The sequence below is a fragment of the Squalius cephalus genome (genome assembly GCF_949319135.1).
Source record: "Squalius cephalus genome assembly, chromosome: 6".
In the NCBI taxonomy this organism is placed as follows: Eukaryota; Metazoa; Chordata; class Actinopteri; order Cypriniformes; family Leuciscidae; genus Squalius; species Squalius cephalus.
Genome location: NC_137127.1, coordinates 28518644 through 28540729, shown reverse-complemented (window position 1 = coordinate 28540729; position 22086 = coordinate 28518644). Strand labels below are relative to the sequence as shown.

The 22086-nt window shown below is 40.6% G+C and overlaps 2 protein-coding genes and 1 long non-coding RNA gene across 3 annotated transcripts in view; 1 reads left to right on the top strand and 2 right to left on the bottom strand.

The window, feature by feature from the left end:
* The window catches only part of LOC307160677, a 574771-nt gene that overhangs the window by 67328 nt on the left and 485357 nt on the right, over positions 1 to 22086 (bottom strand). The window lies entirely within an intron of this gene.
* On the bottom strand, positions 1798 to 8384 carry olfcu1 (olfactory receptor C family, u1; the record flags this gene model as incomplete). Its single annotated transcript, XM_079874848.1, has 6 exons — positions 1798 to 2702; positions 4155 to 4278; positions 4360 to 4587; positions 4743 to 5558; positions 7582 to 7888; positions 8158 to 8384. The coding sequence occupies 6 exons, from the start codon at positions 8382 to 8384 to the stop codon at positions 1798 to 1800; spliced, it is 2607 nt and encodes an 868-aa protein (XP_079730974.1).
* olfcq1 (olfactory receptor C family, q1) lies at positions 15952 to 19431 on the top strand (the record flags this gene model as incomplete). Its single annotated transcript, XM_079874854.1, has 6 exons — positions 15952 to 16172; positions 16463 to 16754; positions 16887 to 17699; positions 17828 to 18055; positions 18242 to 18365; positions 18527 to 19431. 6 exons carry the CDS (start codon positions 15952 to 15954, stop codon positions 19429 to 19431), a joined length of 2583 nt encoding a protein of 860 aa, XP_079730980.1.

Here is a 22086-nt window from a genome sequence, read left to right as displayed (position 1 = left end):
CGCGTTCCGGGACTGAACCCGGCAATGTTACTAGGTCCCCAACCCGGCATCGATGCCGGCATCAATCCCGGGTCGTGTTTGCGTTCACACAGAAGGCGTTCCGGCAATTTGCAATTTGCCGGCAATTTCCCGGGTTCAATGCGCTGTGTGAAAGGGGCTAAAGAGAGAGAGGTGTGCGCGCGAGACGCAGAGAGAGAGAGAGAGAGAGAGAGAGAGAGAGAGAGAGAGAGAGAGAGAGAGAGAGAGAGGTGCGCGCGCGAGACGCAGAGCAAGAGAGAGAGAGAGACACAGAGAGGTGCGTGCGCGAGATGCAGAGCAAGAGAGAGAGAGAAAGGCGCGCGCACGCGCTGGAAGAGAGAGAATGAATTATCACTGCAATTTTCTAATAAAATTATTTTCTGTTAAAACCTTGAAAAGGGGGGGGGGTCGTCTTATTCAGGGTCGTCTTATAGTCTGGTATATGGTATATAGACAGTAGAACATTTATAGTTAAAAGTTAAACAGGCTCTTTGATGAATAGCAGCTATTGAGTAAAGGCTCTGATGATGATGATATCTAACAATGCACGTACTTCAAAAATATAACGAGTAAAGAAGGCATTACTAATTACCATAGTTAATGTTTTTCACAGTCAGTAATTGTTTTCGTTGTTTCAAGTTTCAGTTTGTTTTAAATAACAAACCTGTTCACCCAAAGAAAAACTCGAAGTGCTATTATAAGACATCCTGTCATAGCTTTTTGGTACATAAGGGCTACCGTAGATGCAACGCGCATTTGAAAAAGTGAGGCGCTAGAGAGCATTATATGTTTGAATGCAAAATACAATTTCACCACTAGATGGGAGAAATTCCTTCACATAGTCCCTTTAAGTGAAATGTCTTATAACCACCTCATGATATCGTATGGCTGTTTAAAAGAAGTCTTAACTTTTGTTACTTTACTTTACAGACAAAGACCACTAAATAGTATGACCACATTACAACGCTTTTTAGATGTTTAAAAAAAGACTTTGTTTTTGTCACTTTACTTTAAGCAGTAAAATACCACTCATAAGATGTAGCATGATACTATGCAGATCTTAAGTAAACAATGTCAAAATATCAGACTTGGGAAAGTTAAAGATATGAAACTATGGGATATATAATCCATTATAACTTAAGTGGAAAAAATTATGTTCATTGTGTGTTATGAATCATACTCTTAATAGTTATAACGACAAATAGGTAAGCATTTGTTGTTATGTTTATTCATGAGATGATACAACACATAAGGTTGTTAATAAGGTATGCGTGCATTATAATGCATTAAGAATACCTTTATGATGCATTATAAATACAGGCTTCATCTGGTGTTATAATGCTTTGTACTCTTAAAGTTATAACCACAAATAGGTAAGTATTATAATGTATTGTTACTATTGTTAAGATAATTTATCAGATGATGCAACATATTATAAAGTTGTTTGTAAGGTATTATGCATGTATTATAATGCATTCAGAATACCTTTATAATGCATTATAAATACAGGCTTCATAGATAGTGTTACCAAGTATTTTTATTTATTATTATTTAAAATGGCTTTATTTATGTCAAAGCCGGTATCAAGTAATTATAAATTGACAATCTGACACTAAAAATACAGAAAATTAACTAAAATTAGTTATTTATTCCATTCAAGTGACAGACTATTGGCTCTCATATATTTACAAAGAATACAACAATCATAGCCAAACAATATGATAAACCGGAATTAAATACTGTCCAGATGGGCAGGGTCAGTGTCATGTTGATAACATTTCATTTGGACATTTTTCCAGTCATTCCCTTCTTAGTGTTTAAATCAGGCCTCAACAGAATTACATAGCATTTAGGTATAAAAATGCAAAACAGAAGTCCGAAAGTGGAAGCTAGAATGGCAAATATCTCAACAGCCACTGTGTATTTCCCCGGTGAGCTGTTGTATGCTGGTATAAAAGAGATCCACACAGCAAAAAATATGAGCATACTGAAAGTGATGAGCTTAGCTTCATTAAATGAATCTGGAAGTTTCCTTCCAAGGAAGGCGAGAGCAAAGCACATACAAGAGAGCAGCCCAATATAGCCCAACACCAGATAAAATCCTAGTGGCCACAGATCTTTACATTCTAGTACAATCTTACCACCCTGATAGGATGTGTTTTTGTAGGGGTAAGGAGGTGCTAGTGCCAGCCAGCAAGCACACAGGATAACTTGGCCTGTCGTGCAGCAAAAGATGAAAACCCTTTGCTGTGGAGGGCCAAATAACTTTAGAGAAATGGACCCAGGCATAGTGGAATGAAAGGCCAAAAGCACCACAATGGTCTTGACCAGTATGCATGAGATACATAGAACAAAGCTGATTCCAAACGCAGCTTGGCGGGCACGGCATGTCCATGGTGAGGGCCGGCCCACAAACACTAGTGAGCAAAGGAAGCAAAGTTTGAGAGACAACAGCAATAGAAAACTCATCTCAGAGTTGTTGGCCTTAACGATGGGTGTGCTTCGAAAAAAGAAGAAAATCACTGTGATTACAGTTGCCACAGTGACTCCAAAGAGAGACAAAGAAATGAGAATGATGCCCATGATTTCACGGTATGACAGAAACTCCTCTATGCCAGCAACACAAGAAACCCTTTCTTTGTTTGGCCAGTAGTACTGGGGACACTTGGTACACTCAGTAGCACCTAGTAGACATAAACAGACACTGTGGGTCAACCAGATTTTCCATATAGCACACATTATTACAAAATTCTCTGGAATACTTTATTCTGTTTGGTCATTCAGCAGTCAGATGTTTCCTATACGCTCATGTGTATAAGTGCCCTAGTAAAAAATAACCTATACCAAAATCTATTTAAAATACATTTATTTCACACTAAGTATTGTCACGATCAGCCACGCACTACATTTCCCATAATTCACTGCCTGGACTCATCTTCACTGATTGCATTCACCTGTGTCTCGTCACCCTGTTAGTCTCCTTAGCCTATTTGTACCCTGTTCACTCATTCACTCTGGGCGAAGTTTTGTATGTTGTTACACTGCACTCATGAGCGTTTCTTCATGGTTTCCCGTTTCCCGTTTCCTGGATCCCCGGATCCCCTGCCTGTTCCTCGGATTATTCTCCTGCCTCTGACCCCTGCCTGTGTTTCCTGGTTTGTTTGTTTGTTCGTTTGGACTGCTTACCTGTGTTTCGACCATTGCCTGTTTCTTGGATTGCGTGTCTGGATTAACCCTAATAAAGCTGCGTTTGGATCTCAACGCCTTGTCTCTGAGCAGTTGCGTAACAAGTATACTTAAAATACATGAACATAATTTTTTAATATATCACTTAAGACTTTCTGATATAAAATTATATTTAAACTTTATTTGGAGTATTGCTTTATTGCACAATGCACATTTCTCAATATTATGCCACAAATGTGTTTTAATATCACTATTAATAAGGATGGTATGATCTCTGTATAATATCAGTCTTTAAAGGCAAGATGAGTAATGTGTACCTAAAGTATACTTGCAATAGTTCCACTTTAGCACAATCAAATACACTTAATATATCTTTAGTTGGACTTCAGCACTACTTACGCACAATTAAGGTGCATTAAGTACAAACTTAGTTGTTCCAGTTAAGCAGACTTTGAGTATACCAGTTTAGTAAACTAAAAGCACAATTGCAGGGTATTTTTATTAAGCACATAAATATGTAAATATATTTGTAATATACTTATCACAAAAAACTATATTTATATCAAATACATTTGAGTATTTTATTTATTTTTTTCACTAGGGTGAAACTGCTGTTACTTTCATATCACACTGCAGACTCACTTTCTTGTGACATACAAACACAATGGGCACCATTGTGTCTTTCTGTTATTGATATTGATGTAGTGAAAATCACTGACTTTATTATTGGTTTTATTGTAATATTGTTGCAGTGTCTCGATTTCTTGCCCTATAGAGGGTTGTTGGGCTTTGGGCTAATGAACAGTTAAAATTGTAAAATCATTTATACTCTAATCATTATTTTAAGTCCATATATATATATTTATTTATTTAATGAGTAGCCATGTGATCGATAGATAGATAGATAGATAGATAGATAGATAGATAGATAGATAGATAGATAGATGTACCTGATATATTGCTGATTTCCCCTTCAGCACAGGGCAAACAGTCAAAGCAGCAAACAGGCTGTCCTGGTTGAGTGGCCTGGCGTGTTCCAGGGGGACAAGGAGGGGTGCATAAAGAAACAGGAACCTGCATACAAACAATTATAAAATCAGGAATCTCCCAAAACTTACAGCTCTACAACTGTTTGCCATAGGGGCACAGGCTCACCTCATTGTGTCCCCCTGCCCACCGAATTAACCCTTCATCTATCTTAAGCTGCTGTTCATGTGGGGCAGAGCCATCATAAGTGCCCACCATCTGAAACCGAATGGTACCCCTGCCATTTCTCTGCCAGTTTATGATGTCATAGAGGGGCACAGGCTCTCCATTGTTGTCAAAATACACCTTCTCTTTGAACTGGTTTGTAAAATTCACTTTTTTCAGGTAGTGAAGAAGCTATTTAATTAGTTAAGGCAAGCAATATAAAATGTACATACATATAATTACAGTATGGAATATACATTTGAATATAATTGTTTAGCAAAATAATTATTTGTACACATTTTAAAATTGCTAACATACAAGAAGGTTCTGACAAACACATGAATTACCTGCCATGGAGAGAACTTTGATTCAGTTTTGCAGACGTGGTCTGAGCTTTGTTCCTCAGAGCCACATTGTAACAGCTGATGTAGAGCATGAGCAATAGCATACACTGCTTTATAGACATTGTATGAAATCCTCACCCTTGATACATCAGTATAGCTATTCTCAGTCTCCATCAGATCCTCTGAGCCAGTACAGAGTGGCAACTCAGAATCACCACTGTCCTCATAACCTAGACTGCATCCAAACAGTTCCTCCCAAAACATGTTATTGAAAACAGATTCGGGTCTAGGTGAAGGCCTTACCCCAAGGAGAAACTCAGCCAAGCCTGGAATATAAGTGCCCCTGAAGGAAAAGCCCACTGTTCCAGCCAGGACAGGGTGAAGTTCAGGGATAGTGAGAAGTTTGGCTGTCACCCAGGCTTCACTGGCCACCCACTGCCACCTCGTCAAATTCCTGCGAGCCACTTCAGCCAGGAGCTCCAGCAGCTGTCCTTCAGTGGCAAATGCTATTATCACTCGTGCAGTGGAACCCTCTAGGCTATTAAGAATAGCATGTATTTGTGCCTGGGAAGGTGCTTTTGGTATAGTGTGGTGAAAGGCTATGCAGCCACCAACTCTTTCAAGCTGCTCAGTAAAGGCCTGGATACCATAGTGACTGTAGTCATCATCTGTGCCCACTGTGCCCACCCAGCGCCAGCCAAAGTGAGAAACCAACTGGACCAGTCCCTGCACCTGAAATACATCACTGGGAACAGTACGAAGGAAAGAAGGGTATTCCTTCTTATCTGTGAGGCAGGTACAGGTCGCAAAGTAGCTTATCTTGAAGTGGGGTCAGCAGAAAGATCAAGAAAGAAAAACAGATAAAGGGAGATTAGGGGAGATGTAAAAGGTGAAAGCAAGATCTTGAATTAGTGTTTTTTGGCAGACTTTGTTTTTATAACATTGAAAAAAAAAAATCATAAAATTGCAAAATCTAAAATTTGGAGAGGGAATAAACTTAAGAATAAACAGTAGAACAGTGTACATACATATATTTTGTTGCACTGATCAGGTTATAGATGCAGATTTTTATTTATATATTTATTTCTAGAGGTTTTCCCTTTGTTTGGTGCTGAAACAACTGTCAAATGCAAATGAAGCAAGAGGCATATTTTTCACAATAACTAAAATTCACAAAAATCAATAGTATCCGGTAGAATCAGTAGAATAAATAATATGCACTAAAAGCCCCAGGAAAGCATGTGAGTAACCTATTGATGAAACATTCTAAAAGGCCTGTTAAAGATTTTTGCAGGATCATAATTGACATAATTGACAACCCCCCCCCCCCCCCCCCCCCCCAAAAAAAAAGAGTTTGTACAGATTCACAGAGCTTATATATGTGACACTGCCTGTGAAAACCCAGCTAAAGTCATTTTTTTGTGATTCAATGTTTTCTACATAAAATCATCCTACACAATGTAAAGAACATTCTGTGCAAATATAACCATTATATCTTTAATATTGACTGAGTAAGGCCATGTCAAAGATTTGCTAAAATTCGGGCTCAGAAAATTATATTTTTGAGAAATTCCAATTTAAAAATAGGTTATTTGTTAAAACTGCAACACATTTGATCCATAGTTATCTTGCATATGTGCCATATAACACATTAAAGCTTAGATTCTCCCCTTTTTAGTGATATATGAGACATCAGTGGAAACATTCTTAAAGTTTTGTAAAACAGGTCTATTTATTATGATGTGTATATCCAAAAAGCTAAAAGCATAAAAACATTGAAACGAATGGGGGTACCACAAGAGCTTGATCGTAGCAACAATTACCATATCAATTCAATGGAATGATTTGTATAACTTTATTAGTAAAATGTAATATTAGTGAAAAAAATGTCAATAATATATCAATTAAATAACATAACATTTCTCATTCTCTTACTGGCCCACGGTGTAACATTGAGTAAATCTGGAGTAAAAAATAAATAAATAAATACAATTTCAAGGGATAGTTTACCCAAAAACTACAATTCTGTCATTTACACACAAAACCGGTTAAATCATAATTTGGGGCAATTCCACCGAGATTAATATCAAGCAAGCTGTTTAAGCAAGCAGCTATTTTCCGTTCCTGCTCATACTTCGGTGTCGCCATGTCAGATGTCAAAACAACGCATTACCATCCAGCAAATAACACGTAGCAGGCCAAAAATGTCCTTAAAATAAGTTTCATAGTATTGGCAGAATACTGACCTACAAAACAAATAAGCAGTTCTTAAAATATTGGCTATGACAAGAAAAAATCACCACAGACATCTAAACGCGGCTTACGTCTATTTTTTTTATTTGTGTTGACCTGATTACCGCTCGCGGAATGATATTAAAGTCTGTAATAGAAAAGACACAGAAAAGAAGTCCCTGAACCGAATGATATAAGAATCAGCAGTGTTGTTGCGCGAAATAAACCCAGAGACGATTGAAATCAATGTTTAGGAAGCCCACGTCCGTTTTTTTTTTTGCGCAAAAGTATAACGTAGTATCAATAAAATCATGAATTTCAGTATTTATCATGTTATAAATGAAAATGTAAGTATTGCATCTCAAAACCATTGGTATAATCTATCATTTACAGCAATAAACACACATGGCCTATTTTTGTCATTTTTATGGCTATGACTACTTTGACGCTCGTTAACTCATAATTCGATTCTGCGACTTTAGCCGGGGTTTCACAGGCGGGGTCACATATATGTACAACACAATTTTTTGCTCACAGTTACACACTGTTAAAGGCCAGGGAGGTTGATAAATAAATATCTATAACTATCACCTTTTACTCAGACTCTTACCAGTGGAATTCCAAATGGACCCAAAGTTTGTGCCACGGCACGTGTAGGCGAAGATGATGCCAGACCAATGACAGCTGGCACCGGGGGAGTGGAAAGGCATTTGGCACTGCCAGCAGCATCAGCATGTGTCTGACTGGAGGTGCCGTTCACCAGGAAAAGCACACTCCGCAGGCTTGTGTGCACATGATCACAGCTATCCAAGATCCGATAACCTAGTGTCACTCCTGGTAATAAACTGGAATTATTGTTGATTTCTTTAATGGCAAACACCATTGTTTGGATCCAGCGGAATGCACGAAAATCAAACCTGTTGAGAAGATGGACAGAGAGCAAAAATAACAAAGAGAGAGAGCTGGTTGTAGCAGTTGTGAAAAGGTAACAAACAGTCTGGAAAAAAATAACAGTTTATAAAAGTGATGAACATCATATTAGCATAATTATACAGCATATGTAATGAGTAAGAAAGCATGGATCTCATTCATGTTACTTTAAGGTTTATATTCATTATTTTAAACCAACTGGTATTTTATCTTTTCATTGCTGTTCTCCATTCTCTGCATGCCATTTCAAACACACCCGCTGCACTCTTGATGCTGTGGCTGTTCAGAGTAATTATGGTCCATTTGCGAAGCTAAATAGTGCATGGGAAAGAGCCCTCCAATTACAATATCACCATATTGTTCCAGCACTGGTGAATTAAAATCACCCAATGTCCAGCACCTATTGTCCACTGAGGTACAGAGAATTACTGAGAAGTACAGCAGAAGCAAAATACCCAATGGTGCCAGTTCACTCACTGGCATCTTAGTGGCCATTGCTGCATCTTTCAAATCCGACCATGGAAACAGCTAGTGCGGACACCCAAGTGTATGAAAGTGTAGAATTCCCAGCTATTTAAAATATATCACAATGATGCCAAACATTGAAACCTGAAACATCAGGTGAGACTGGCCAATGATGTACAGATTGTGGGTGGTCTCCCAGGTCATGTGATTTAACAGTGTTTCAGATCAAAGTGCCTTGAAATGCATTAGGGATCATTCTAAAACTTTTGAAGATCTCGAATGGCAACTTATAGCTTAGAATTGTGTAACATTTTATAAACAAGAATTTATACAGAAAAAGACTAAATGGGTTACATATTTTCTGCAGATTCACTATAAACAACCAATATTTTATTTTAATTTTGTGAATATTTAATGTAAACATAGAACATACTAATATTGTTATTTTGTTCTATATTGAAAGCTTCAATGAAATGAAAATACTACTCATTTCATTTTACTTCTTATTTTATGTATATTATATTGAAAATGATCATAAGGGTTGATAATATATACATCAGCCTCCACAGTCTGCGGGAACCAAGTCAGGAGGAAATTATATATATATATATATATATATATATATATATATATATATATATATATATATATATATATATATATATATATAGACTATTCCAACACTGCATGAAGGACATTGCATGTGCATTTGAGAGAGATATCTGTGTATTTGTATCTGTGTGCAAGGTATGCAGAGGCCTTTAAATTTAAAGGTTGATTTGTTAGATAAAGTGAGTAATGACAGTTATATAGTGGATTGACTATATCTAATGGATATAACAAATAACACCAAGAGTGATCTGGCACTTTTCACAGGTAAGGAAACACTTTGTGCTATTCTTTCTTTCTTTCTTTCTTTCTTTCTAATAACGTTCTGTTATGTCACTTATAAGTTATTAGTTAATCATGAACTAATCATTTACAAAACATGACTATACGTTCATAAATTATTAATAAGTGATATGCTAACATTTGATGAATGTTTTGTTTATTCATTTACAAGTCATTTATAAATTATTAGATAATGATGAGCTAATCATTTACAAAATGACTATATGTTCATAAATTATTAATTAGTGGTATGCAAACGATTTACACATGTGTTGTAAGTTATCTTAAATTTTTTTTAGATATTAAGTCATTAGTTGACACATTATTAATCACTTATAAATGTCAAAATTGTAGCATATTTATCTCAATAAACAATGGTAATCATAAACAAATGATAAACAAACCATTAAATGATTAGTATATAATGTATTGATGTATCTTTAAGTTGTAAGCTGGCCAAAAGCACAAGCATGCAGGTATGCTGAAGCAGTATTTTGAAGAAGAGTAATTTATTTGTTTTCAAGTGGATACACATTTATAAATGACTTACAGTCAGGGGGTTGCAGTGGGTTATGTTAAATCCTTTCACTCATCAGCACATTGTGTTCTGTGTGGATTGTATGAATCTAGTGATAATGTGAACTTCAAAACGTCTCGGTTACCAATGTAACCCTTGTTCCCTGAAGGAGGGAATGGAGACTTAGTCTATCGTATACCGACTGTATGGGATAACGTCTAGTGAGCCCGATCACTCTGATTACTCTTAAAATCAAGCCAACAAGCTTTGGCAGGTGTGTAATCAACACGGGCCTTACCCTGCGGGTATAAACACGGAAGTGGATGCACCTACCAGTTGTTTTTCGCTGAGGAGCAGATCGTGCCCCAGTCTGCGGTGGTCCAGTAGAAGTGGCAAGGGGACTAAGTCTCCGTTTCCTCCTTCAGGGAACTAGGGTTACATTGGTAACCGAGACGTTCCCTTTCAGTTGGGTAACGTTCGACTTAGTCGATCGTATACCGACTGTATGGGATCCTCTAACACGCCACTACTACTGCTACCTTCCAGTGCCTAAACACAAAGCTGCAAGAGCCTCCGCATGGCGGACGGTCGAGCTTAGGTGAGGAAGTCACTGCTGTTCCACAGGACCACTGGGAAACCGTACCTTGAAGGAGAGGTCTACGCTGCGAAGCCACATCTACATGACATGTGGAAAACGCATATGGACCAGGCGCCTAAGCGGATAGTACAACATATGGGATGTCATTGAGGTGGCTCCAGCCGCAGAAGGGGGGGGGGGGGGACACAACCAGTCAATGACGGCAGAGGTGACTCTGCCGAAGGAAGATACGAGCTTACCGTAGGAAGCATGCCATAGAGAAATACACATACAGGATAACCGTAGGGATCACAACGTATGGGCCCCACCTAACACAAGTTTCACAAGCATACAAGTGATAGGACTAGTATCAGACGCTCCGCCAGATCTACTACCGACAGGGGGCTCGGAGGAACTCAATAGGGTTCCGTAGAACTCACCAGAGTAAATTTACGCACTTATCCAATCCAAGGAGGGGAATGGCGTAGCAAGCCGACACTAAGATGGAGAGACTCTTAACCCAAATGGACACGGTGCACCTTGGACTTCCATCAAGATGATGGCCACACATTCCCAAGTGGGCCAACCATCGCACAGGGAACTGCCCTCCTTTCTGCTGGTCACCAAACAGACAAGTAGTTAGTCCAGTACCGAGACTTTGCGTTCTGTTCTACCACCGCAGAGGGAGAGAAGCAGAGAAAAGTCAGGGCTGGGTCTGCCTCCTCCGAGGCAGCGCTTGCAGGCTCACTATCTATTCCCATTACAGGAAAGATGGGAGCCTTGGCATATATCCAGGCCAGGGTCCCCTGCAGGAGTAGCACTGGCCCGAATCCAGGCACACTTCGTCAACTGAAATGATGCAAGTTCCCACCTTCTGAGGAGTAAAACACAATAGGAGAACTGTTACTTAAAACAGGTTTTTAACTCGCTACCTGACTACACAGGGGACCGCTCTGATTGCATGGCACTGGAGAAGTCTCCGAGAAGGTAAGAGCTATGCAAGAATGATGACCCCTTGCATTGCTCAGGAACCAGACGATCAGATTATACCCCCCTCAGAAGCCGCACCGTGACGTGCCCATGAGAACATCGTCACCCAGTAAGGTGGAGCGAACATGACCGAACATCTCAGGGGTTCTTATTTCTAAGAACGCCAACGAACCGGTTCTACTTCACAAGCAGGCCTCCAATATGGAGGGGGCTCACGCAGAAGTATTAGTATCCATAGCTCTTTCAGAGGTAGATACTGAACCACCACAACCAAGCTGCCGTTTAGGGCTCAGTGCGGGTGCCATCGATGCCCATCTCTGAGTGACTCAAAAGAAAACAGAAGGCTCTCGAGGAATAAGTCTAGTTGGGCCGGAACGGGGCAACTGAAGACTGTTCCATTCTGACATAGCACGCTGACGTGCAAGAAAGCTCACCGGGGAACGCCTTTAGTGTGAACCCTGGCATCAGTTCGTTCCGATACAACCACTATCCCCAGTGAGTAGCGAAAAGATAGGGGAATACCCAAAGTAGCACGGATGACCCAGTGCAGCCCCGAGAATCCTCCCTACTGACACCTAGGGGGATGGGGTTTCCACTCTCTTATGGCGTTTGCTATCATGAGGCCCTGAGGCGGCGTGATTGAGCAGGCCAGAGTTCTACTGTGGAGAAGCGTACCCAGCTTCAGCCCCATCGGAGGTAGTGGCAGGCGAGTTTGGACCAGCGAGGAAGCCCTTGAATTATCCTCGCTGAAACTCTAGGCGAAAAAACGCCAATGTAGTCTGACACGCCCAACTGACCACATGCCCGTTATACATGGCCCCTGCGCTCATGTCTCCAGATCTGGTCTAGAGTCACTGACTCGAAAACCAAGACCTGTACACGGCTAAGGGTTTGGTAGCACACCATGTGAGTGTGCTACTCTGCCACGGCCACTAGCGAATCTGGTCATAAAGTCAATGTTGAAGCGGTCAACGCATGGAGGAAACCATCCAGGATGGCTGCGTCTCACACATGCCCCGGGAGCCTCTGAAATTAATCAGTGGGACCTTTTCTCACCCCAACACTGACCGGACATGTCCCCTGATGAACATGTAAACCAAGTTCACCTCCAGATTAAGAAAGGTTCCTCTCTGTTTAGGAAAGGAACCCCTCTCAGTTGACCTGCGAACCCCACTGGCTATGCAACACTCGTAGGGTAAGGACCCGTACCTCCACCCCAGACGCCAGGCACGGGATGACCCATGTCTCGCGGAAGAGTGGAGCACAAAGTACTGATCCAGCAGGTCCTTCGTTGCAACCACTGAAGGACCACAGTTTTACCTGCTGTGTAAAAACTGAACGGGGGCTTTTTATCTTCCAAAAAAGGCCCGAACAGTAAACACAGATCCCAATGAACTCACTGTAACCCAAGTATTACAGAAACGGATGCCATAGAGACCCGTTTCCATATCGGCTGGAGAAATGGCCTCACCAGTGGGAAGCGATGACCACGCTCGTCACGGTACTACCTGCACACAGTGACACAGGCAGCACCGGACCGAACGGGTGCCAGACGAATTGAATCGCCTTAGATGAGTAAAAAATACAAGAACCAATCGAGACGATCAGGAACACTTTTCAGCGCTGCAACTGACCACCCCAAAAGGCTCAGTGTACCAGACCTACTCAGAATGAGGCAACGGTTCGGAGGCAGAGACCTAGCTTCAGAGAGCCCGTAGGCGGCAAAAGACCAGGTCTGCCTCCTTAGTTAGCAGCAGGGTGCGTGAGAAGGCATGAGCGGGTCCTCGAACGCATTACTGCTAATTAATGAAGCTGAGTCTCTAGCATAAGGAAAAAAGCTGAAACAGCCAGGAACACCTCTCGGCACTACACCGGTGAATCAACGGAATTCCAGATACCATCAACCACAACTTCAGTAAACAGGGACTCTACTCGGAAGGCCCGTGGGCGGCCCAAGACTGAATCATGTGTACATGTAACTGCACTTACCTGTTTCCCTCGTTTCAGAGGATCTCAAAATAGCGTGAGACGCCCAACCGATACCGAATCGCCATAATGAGGGCTGGTGATACAGACGTGGCTGTTGGTGTCAGGCTCCTGGGTTGCACAACTACAGCTCACCTCTGCTAATGCTCAGGGATAAATAAATTTGCTCTTTCTTTGAAAATGTAGGTACCGCTGGCCCCGCTTTTACGGGGAGCCAGCGGCGGAACAGACATACACAAACAAAGACTCCCCCCGGTCCTCCACCGAGGGGAGGGAGTGAACCGGTACCATCTCCAAGAACAAAATCCAATCCCTGGGTGGTCCACCTCACTAGCGCTTGCGCTTGTGCTTTCCACCTGGCTTGGCAGCACCTGAGGTGGGCGGGGCGCTATGCCTGCGTCTGGATCCACGCTGAGCCCCGGGTGAAGGCTGCCGCACGTGCTCAGCGGGAGAAGAGGCGGACGCAGGGGGACGGAGGGGGATGCCCTCGGCGACGGGCAGGCGGAGGATCTACCCCCGACGGCCGGATGGAGGCAGCAGCAGGCCGTCGGGGAAGGATGTGCCGGATGGCCTCCATCTGCTTCTGTACAGTGGAGAACTGTTGGGCGAAGTTCTCCACCGCGTCGCCGAATAACCCAACCTGGGAAATGGGGGAGTCCAGGAACTGAACCTTGTCCGCTTACCTCATATCCGCCAGGTTGAGACAGAGGCAGCTCCTGGACCACCAAGGTGGACATCGCCAGACCGGCCCGCTCCAAGAAACCAATCATCCAACCGAGACGGTTTGGGACGCGGTGGAGTATTCCTTACGAGCCCGACTGCCTCGGCGGCCTTCTTGAGCATAGCCGTCATCTCAGGATCCAACATCGGCGTCGCCACCCTCCCGGAGGAGGGCAACGGCATGAGTCTTCCTCCATCAAATTAAGAAAAAAGAAAAAATCCCATCACAGAGGGACCGGCGCATTCCTGCTGAGCTTCCCCCGGCTGCGATGCCTGAGAAACGGGAGGGATCCACGGGGCCATGCCGGGCGGATTACCCCTCACCGTAACTCTCAGATCACCCGTACCCTGCGGTATTCCAGGTTTCCCCTGGGAGGTTAACCCAGGGGGCGCTCTAGAACGGGGCAAAGGCACTGGGACTACACTTCCGCGTTTAACGGAAGCGAGTCTCGATCTATGAGGACATGAATCATCCACAAGAGCCGCTTCAGCGTGCTGAATGCCCAGGCACGTGACGCAGCTCTCGTGGCCGTCAGAGGACGACAGAGACCGACCGCACCCAGAAACGCACGGATGAAATGGCATCTTGAAAAAGACACACAAATCAAAACCGTGTTTGCTCTTTTAGAAATGGGACCCGTCACCAGTGCCGGAGCACACAGGGGAACAACCGCGGCAACACTCGAAAGTGAAGCACTCACTACTTCCGCCCTCAACCGCGTCAACAAAACACTCTTACTAAGAAGAAAATGCTGTGGAAACAGCTGAAGAGAGCTTCCGTAGCTCGCGACCACCGCTGCAACTGCTGTAAACACCGACACCAGGAGAGTCTTCCAGAAGAACACCGGCACACTCGTTGTATAGTTGCTCAATCAGAGACCATCAGAATGAACCGATCAACTCCGAAAGCGAAAGACAACTGGTAGGTGCATCCACTTCCGTGTTTATACCCGCAGGGTAAGGCGGGGCGTTGATTAAGCACCTGCCAAAGCTTGTTGGCTTGATTTTAAGAGTAATCAGAGTGATCGGGCTCACTAGGCGTTATCCCATAGAGTCGGTATACGATCGACTAAGTTGAACGTTACCCGACTGAAAGGGAACTGGTTTTACCTTCCACTGAAGCTCACATGCAGGTGCACATGCATTTAAAGACTCCATGTGTGTCAGAGAAGACAGTCTATACCCTCACCAGTCAGCACTTACATTGCAGTACACACTACAAAGTGTACAACACCTGTTATAGATGATGTGTAAACGTATGAATGCATACCCTTATCTAAAGTGTAAACTAATAATTTATAAATGACTTATAACTGAATTAACAAAACATTAATTAAATGTTAGCAGACCACTTATTAATCAATTATGAATGTATATTCATGTTTTGTAAATGATTGGTTCATCATTAACTAATAACTTATAAGTGACTGAACTTTATTATAAAGTGTTACTTTGTCTTTCTTTCTTTCTTTCTTTCTTTCTTTCTTTCTTTCTTTCTTTCTTTCTTTTCTGGCTAGCACAACATTACATAATATCAATTCCATGTTACTTGCAACCATTTATTTAAAATATATATATATTTCTCCTTGAGTTTTATTTTATTTTTATTTTTTTTCAAACACATTGTATTGTTTATTGCTAGAAAATAACACATATCCCACATCATTTTAAACTGTAATTTTGGTAACAGCATTGCATTTCTTCTTTGCAAATTTTGAAACAAAGAGACAGTGAGACCTAGAGTAATGTCATTTCTGAGAAGCCCATGTGGGACGACCTGTTCTATAAAACAGTCCTGCACATAATCTTTATCATACATTAATGAGTCAATTAGGTGTGTGTGTGTGTGTGTGTGTGTGTGAGAGAGAGAGAGAGAGAGAGAGAGAGAGAGAGAAGTAATAGAGATGTGGATCTCTCTATATTTATGTATTTATCTATCCTTTACCTGTATCTCTGCCGCATCGATCACTAGGTCAGGCTCCTGTCAACTCCAGGGACACTTCAGGTTAAACGGGATGTACCAAGACGGAGACCTTATCATTGGAGGCCTGTTTGCATTTCATCTCATCACAGTGTTCCCAGAACTGAATTTTAAAAGAGAACCGGAACAGACGCAATGTGAGCGGTGAGCCTGGGCTAAATAGATAGCAAAAAAAGCACATTTTAAAGAAAATAGAAGAAAGAACATGCAGAACAAAGTCTATGTTTTTATTGACTTGTATTTGATAGTCTTCTTATTCATTTAGAGCAGATTGTCTATTGACATGTTTGAAATGTACTAACATAACTGCTCTTAAAATCCAGAAAAGAGATAATCTTATAGTGTGATTGTACAAATCATTATTTCTCTTGTTTTTGTTTATGGTGAAATTATTTAGGGTGACTGAATATAAACATTTATGCTGCCTTTTCTAGATTCTATATGGCAAGTTTCCAGCAGGCACAGACTATGGTATTTGCAATAAATGAGATCAATAACAATGCTAACCTGTTGCCTAACATCACCCTCGGTTATCATCTATATGACAACTGTGTAAAGCTTGGAGTGGCATTCAGGTCTGCAACAGCACTGCTTAGTGGGACAGAGGAGACCCTTTCCAATTTCAACTGCACTGGCCCACCACCAGTAATTGGGATTGTGGGGGATCCTGGATCTACTCACTGTATAGCAATCTCCAGTGTGCTGGGACTATTTCGAATACCTATGGTAGGATGAGATGAATATAAACTTCTATAACCTTCTATAAAATGTTTCAATTTGTTTGCTCATGTAAAAGAGTAATTGCTTTAACAATGAAAAAAAATCTGTTTTCCTTGTCGTTGTGATCTCTGCTATAAGGTTAGCTACTATGCCACCTGCTCTTGTTTGAGTGATAGGAAAAAGTACCCATCTTTCTTCAGAACAATCCCCAGTGATGCTTTCCAGGTGCGGGCTATGGCTCGGATATTGAAACATTTTGGATGGACCTGGGTTGGTCTCCTCTACAGTGATGATGACTATGGTATCAACGCTGCTCAGTCCTTCCAAAAGGAAGTGCAGTTGTTTGGAGGTTGTGTTTCTTTTTCTGAAATCCTGCCTCTTGATAACAACTACATAGATATTCATCGCATTGTACAAGTGATTCAGGCCTCTACAGCAAGAGTGGTGGTGGTATTCTCCACAGAAGCCTATCTACTGCCTTTGATGGATGAGGTGATATTGCAGAATGTAACAGGCAGACAGTGGATTGCAAGTGAAGCTTGGGCTACTTCACCTGTTTTTCACACTCAGCGTCTTTTTCCCTTCCTGAGGGGCACACTGGGCATCGCTATCAGGCGTGGGGAGATCCAGGGACTTCATAACTTTCTGCTTCGCCTCCATCCTGACAGTAATTTGAGAAATAATATGGTGAGAATCTTCTGGGAAAACATGTTCAGGTGCAGTTTTGACACTGGAGGCAGAGAGGGAGAAATAATATGTACTGGACAGGAGGATCTGAGCAGCACAGACACAGCATACACTGATGTATCAGAACTGAGGGCCTCATATAATGTATATAAGGCAGTTTATGCCCTGGCACATGCGCTTCATGACCTTATGCAGTGTGAGGAGTGGAGAGGACCATTTAGTGGGAATAGCTGTGCCGACATATCCAACCTGAAACCCTGGCAGGTAAGACTCCTGTGGACAGAAGCACAGCTTATCAGAATAACTGAATAGAATAGTTAAATGAAAAACAAAAACAAAACATGTTCATACAAAACATAAATATATATTTGTTCTGTCTACAAATTGTACAGCTGGTTCACTACCTACAGAAAGTGAATTTCACCACAGGTTTTGGGGATCGTGTGTCATTTGATAAGAATGGAGATGCTTTAGCCATCTATGAAGTGATGAACTGGCAGCCAAGCTCTGATGGGTCAATAGTTGTCCACACAGTTGGTGTGGTAGATGAAGGGGCAGCAACAGGGAAGGTGCTCACACTGGATGAAAATGCAATATACTGGAACTTAGAGACAAATAAGGTAATTAATATTGCATTTAAAAAAATAAATAAAAATCTTTTAAACTTTTGAAACATAACTATCATATGCATGTCATATTACGTGAGTAATGGTCACTGAAAGAGTACACTTTTCGTAATATAGTACAAACATATACTATTTTTATGTGAGTTTTTATTTTATTTTATTTTATTTTTTATCCGTCAGGCCCCACGGTCTGTGTGCAGTGAGAGCTGCCCCACAGGGACCAGGCGAGCCAGAAGGAAGGGCCTTCCTGTCTGCTGTTTTGACTGCCTGCCATGTGCAGATGGAGAGATTTCTAATATATCAGGTAGAGAGAGTCATGTAATCATAAGAACAACTGAAACTGTATTATTATTCAATCATAGCTTTTACCAACAATATACATCTATCTTTATTGCTCTCTCTCTCTCTCTCTCTCTCTCTCTCTCTCTCTCTCTCTCTCTCTCTCTCTCTCTCCATTACACATAGATTCCATTGAGTGCATAGTGTGTTCAGATGAGTTCTGGTCCAATACAGATAAAAATCAGTGTGTCCCCAAAGAAGTGGAGTTTCTGTCCTATGAGGAACCTCTTGGCATTTCCCTGAGCACTGCTTCCTTGCTTGGCACCTGCTTCTGTTCTGCAGTGGTTGTCATCTTTGCACGTTACCGCCACACTCCAGTTGTGCGAGCTAACAATTCAGAACTCAGCTTCTTGCTGCTGGTGTCACTCAAACTGTGTTTTTTGTGTGTGTTACTGTTCATTGGCCGGCCACAGTTGTGGACGTGTCAGTTAAGACATGCTGTGTTTGGCATAAGCTTTGTCCTGTGTGTCTCCAGCATCCTGGTCAAGACTATGGTGGTAATAGCAGTGTTCAAGTCATCTCGAACAGAGGGTAAAAGTGCTATGAAATGGTTTGGACTAGCTCAACAAAGATGCGCAGTTCTGATCCTAACAGCCCTCCAGGTTGTGATATGTGCAGTCTGGCTATCAAATGCATCTCCAACACCCCATAAAAACAGCCAGTATATCCACTCTAAAGTAGTATATGAATGTGCTATAGGCTCAGTGGCTGGGTTTTCCATGCTACTCGGCTATATTGGTCTTTTATCAGCAGTAAGTTTCCTGTTAGCTTTCCTTGCGAGAAACCTTCCAAACAATTTTAATGAAGCAAAGTTCATCACTTTTAGTATGTTAATCTTCTGTGCTGTGTGGATTGCATTTGTTCCAGCATATGTGAGCTCGCCAGGGAAATATGCAGTGGCTGTGGAGATATTTGCCATCCTGGCTTCCAGTTTTGGATTACTGGTCTCCATATTTGCCCCAAAGTGCTACATCATTATATTACACCCAGAAAGAAACACTAAAAAAGCCATCATGGGAAGAGCAACCTGAAATAACTAATTTTAAACAGACGCAGTGCTGCCACATACATATTATTTTTTCCACTCAATTATGTCGTAATAACGAGATCTTATGTCGTTAAAATTACATATTTTCTAGTAATAACGAGATCTTATGTCGTTTCAACGACATCTTTTCTCGTAATAACGAGATCTTATGTCGTAAAAACGACATCTTTTTCTCGTAATAACGAGATGCTATGTTGTTACAACGACATATTTTCTTAACCTTATAAGGACATGTGTAGTCATGTACAAAATGTGCCTTTATCCACATACAATTGATAGACAATCATGTCTTTATCATACATCTACGTTCAAAAAGCTGAAGAAATAGCAGCCCCCAATGGACATTCATGTTAAAAGATCAAATTCTGTACACACCTTATTAATAGCAGATGAGCCCAGAATACGAACATTGCGTTTAATTGCACATTTCCATTTCTAAGCGTTTTCCTCCCATAGAAAACCCTTATAATAAAGAAAAAGCTTAATGTGGCTTAATAGGCTACTTCAGTGATAAAGATCAAATGCTGTACACACCTTATTAATAAACCATACTATCCTACAGAAAAGCAGATGAGCCCAGAATATGAATGCAACGCATTTAATTACACGTTAAGCGTTTTCCTCCCATAGAAACCCTTTATTATAAAGAAAATAAAGGTGGCTCTTAACGTGTCTTTTTATGGGAGGATGGCATTGTGGTGCACAGCAAATCCTTTAAATGGTATAAACATATAAGTAGCCAATAAAATAAACAAATTATTGTGGCATTAATTAGCCCACAAACAATATTTATTTTAAAGCCTAAACAAATTTATTTAAAGAAAAACACCAGCGTTGGGCGTTTATCTGTATAGGCTAAGTGTTTCAGCCCCCTTTTCAAACTGGCGCAATAAAATGCAACATAATTTGATTTGTTAAACATGAAGAGGACTTATCCATCTGGCATGGCCGCTCGCTCTAACGTTAACCTAGATAAATGTTCGCTATTAATAAGCGCATATCCAGGTGTTTGTGCGGAGTGTAGAGCGCGCACTGCATGACATGGAGGCGCCGGTGCCATCACTCGCATTTTCCTATCAACAGTGGAAACAACTTAAAATACTCCATCATTTCTGGTCGTACAGAAAATAATAATACATCAGTCGTAACTACTTTTATTTGTGTAAACTCACAACAACAAGAAAACGTTGTGCTTTTGTAAAATAAAAGAAAACGAACAGGGCGCGCTTTCATGATCTCTGTGAATTGGAGCGCGTCTCAAAAATGAACTGACAGTGTATAGACAAGCCTCACAGACATGAGAAATATAGCTATCTATATAAAGCTTATAAAAAAATGTCCACCAATGAAAAAAATCCAATCGAAAGCAAATACGTACGGTACCATCTGATTATGTAATCCTGTCCGTATGAAAGGCGCATCTAGGCTAAATTACAGCGGAGATGTATGGAGATATGTTTGCAGGCAGCCTACACTGATTTAGAAAAGACTAGTTCATTAATAAACAATTAAAATGAATGACTACTAGTCTAGAAAAATCTTTAGTCTATGGCAACTCTAATCAATAACCTACATTTAATATTTTACATTATTTAATTAGTAATTAGTATCCAGCTCTTTACATTAAATTAGTTGAGTTAGCATAAATAGTTAATTAACTAATAAAATAATAAAATAAAGTTTAAATTAAGATACTAACCATATATTTCTATATAGCATTCCTTATTCTACCACACAAAGGACTGTTTATAAGGTGACAATCCGTTATACATGTGAAGATTGTAGGCTGTATCTTGAAGATTTTTGTATTGTATTGTATCTTCTGTTATAAAGATGAAGATTGACATTTTGTTAATTAAACAAAATAAGAACACAATGTTGTAAAAAATAAACAACTTAGGCTATGTTCTGTTAGATGTGTTTTGACTACTTTTTGTTTAATTATATCTCTAGGTAATGAAGATATAGCCTATTAACAAAAATAAATCTTATATATAATATATTATATATAAAAAAAACTTATAGGCCTATATAAAATATATTTAAAAAAAAGGGCCTCATTGAATAATTTTGCCTGATTGGGGGCTGCTACTATTTGCTTAAGCTTTTTGAACATAGAAGTGTGATAAAGGCGTGATAGGCTATCAATTTTATTTGGATAAAGGCATATTTTGTACATGACTACACATGTCCTTATAAGGCCAAGAAAATATGTCGTTTTAACGACATCACATCTCGTTATTACAAGAAAAAGATGTCGTTTTAACGACATAAGATCTCGTTATTACGAGAAAAGATGTCGTTAAAATGACATAAGATCTCGTTATTACGAGAAAATATGTAGTTTTAACGACATAAGATCTCGTTTTTATGACATAATTGAGGGAAAAAAAATTATATGTATGTGGCAGCAATGCGTCACCGTGACTCCAGTCTGACACTATATTGCTTGTTGAAACTTGAATAAACAGCTTTGATGCAATTTGAGAACAATTAGTAACTGTTTGGAATCAAATAATCCCAGGTGGCTTTCAGATAAATGTCTAGCAATTTATCATTCCATCTGATCCATACTCAAATTGATTAAGTGATAATTGTGTTTGGTGACACTTCACGTGTTTTTATGTATAATGCATTA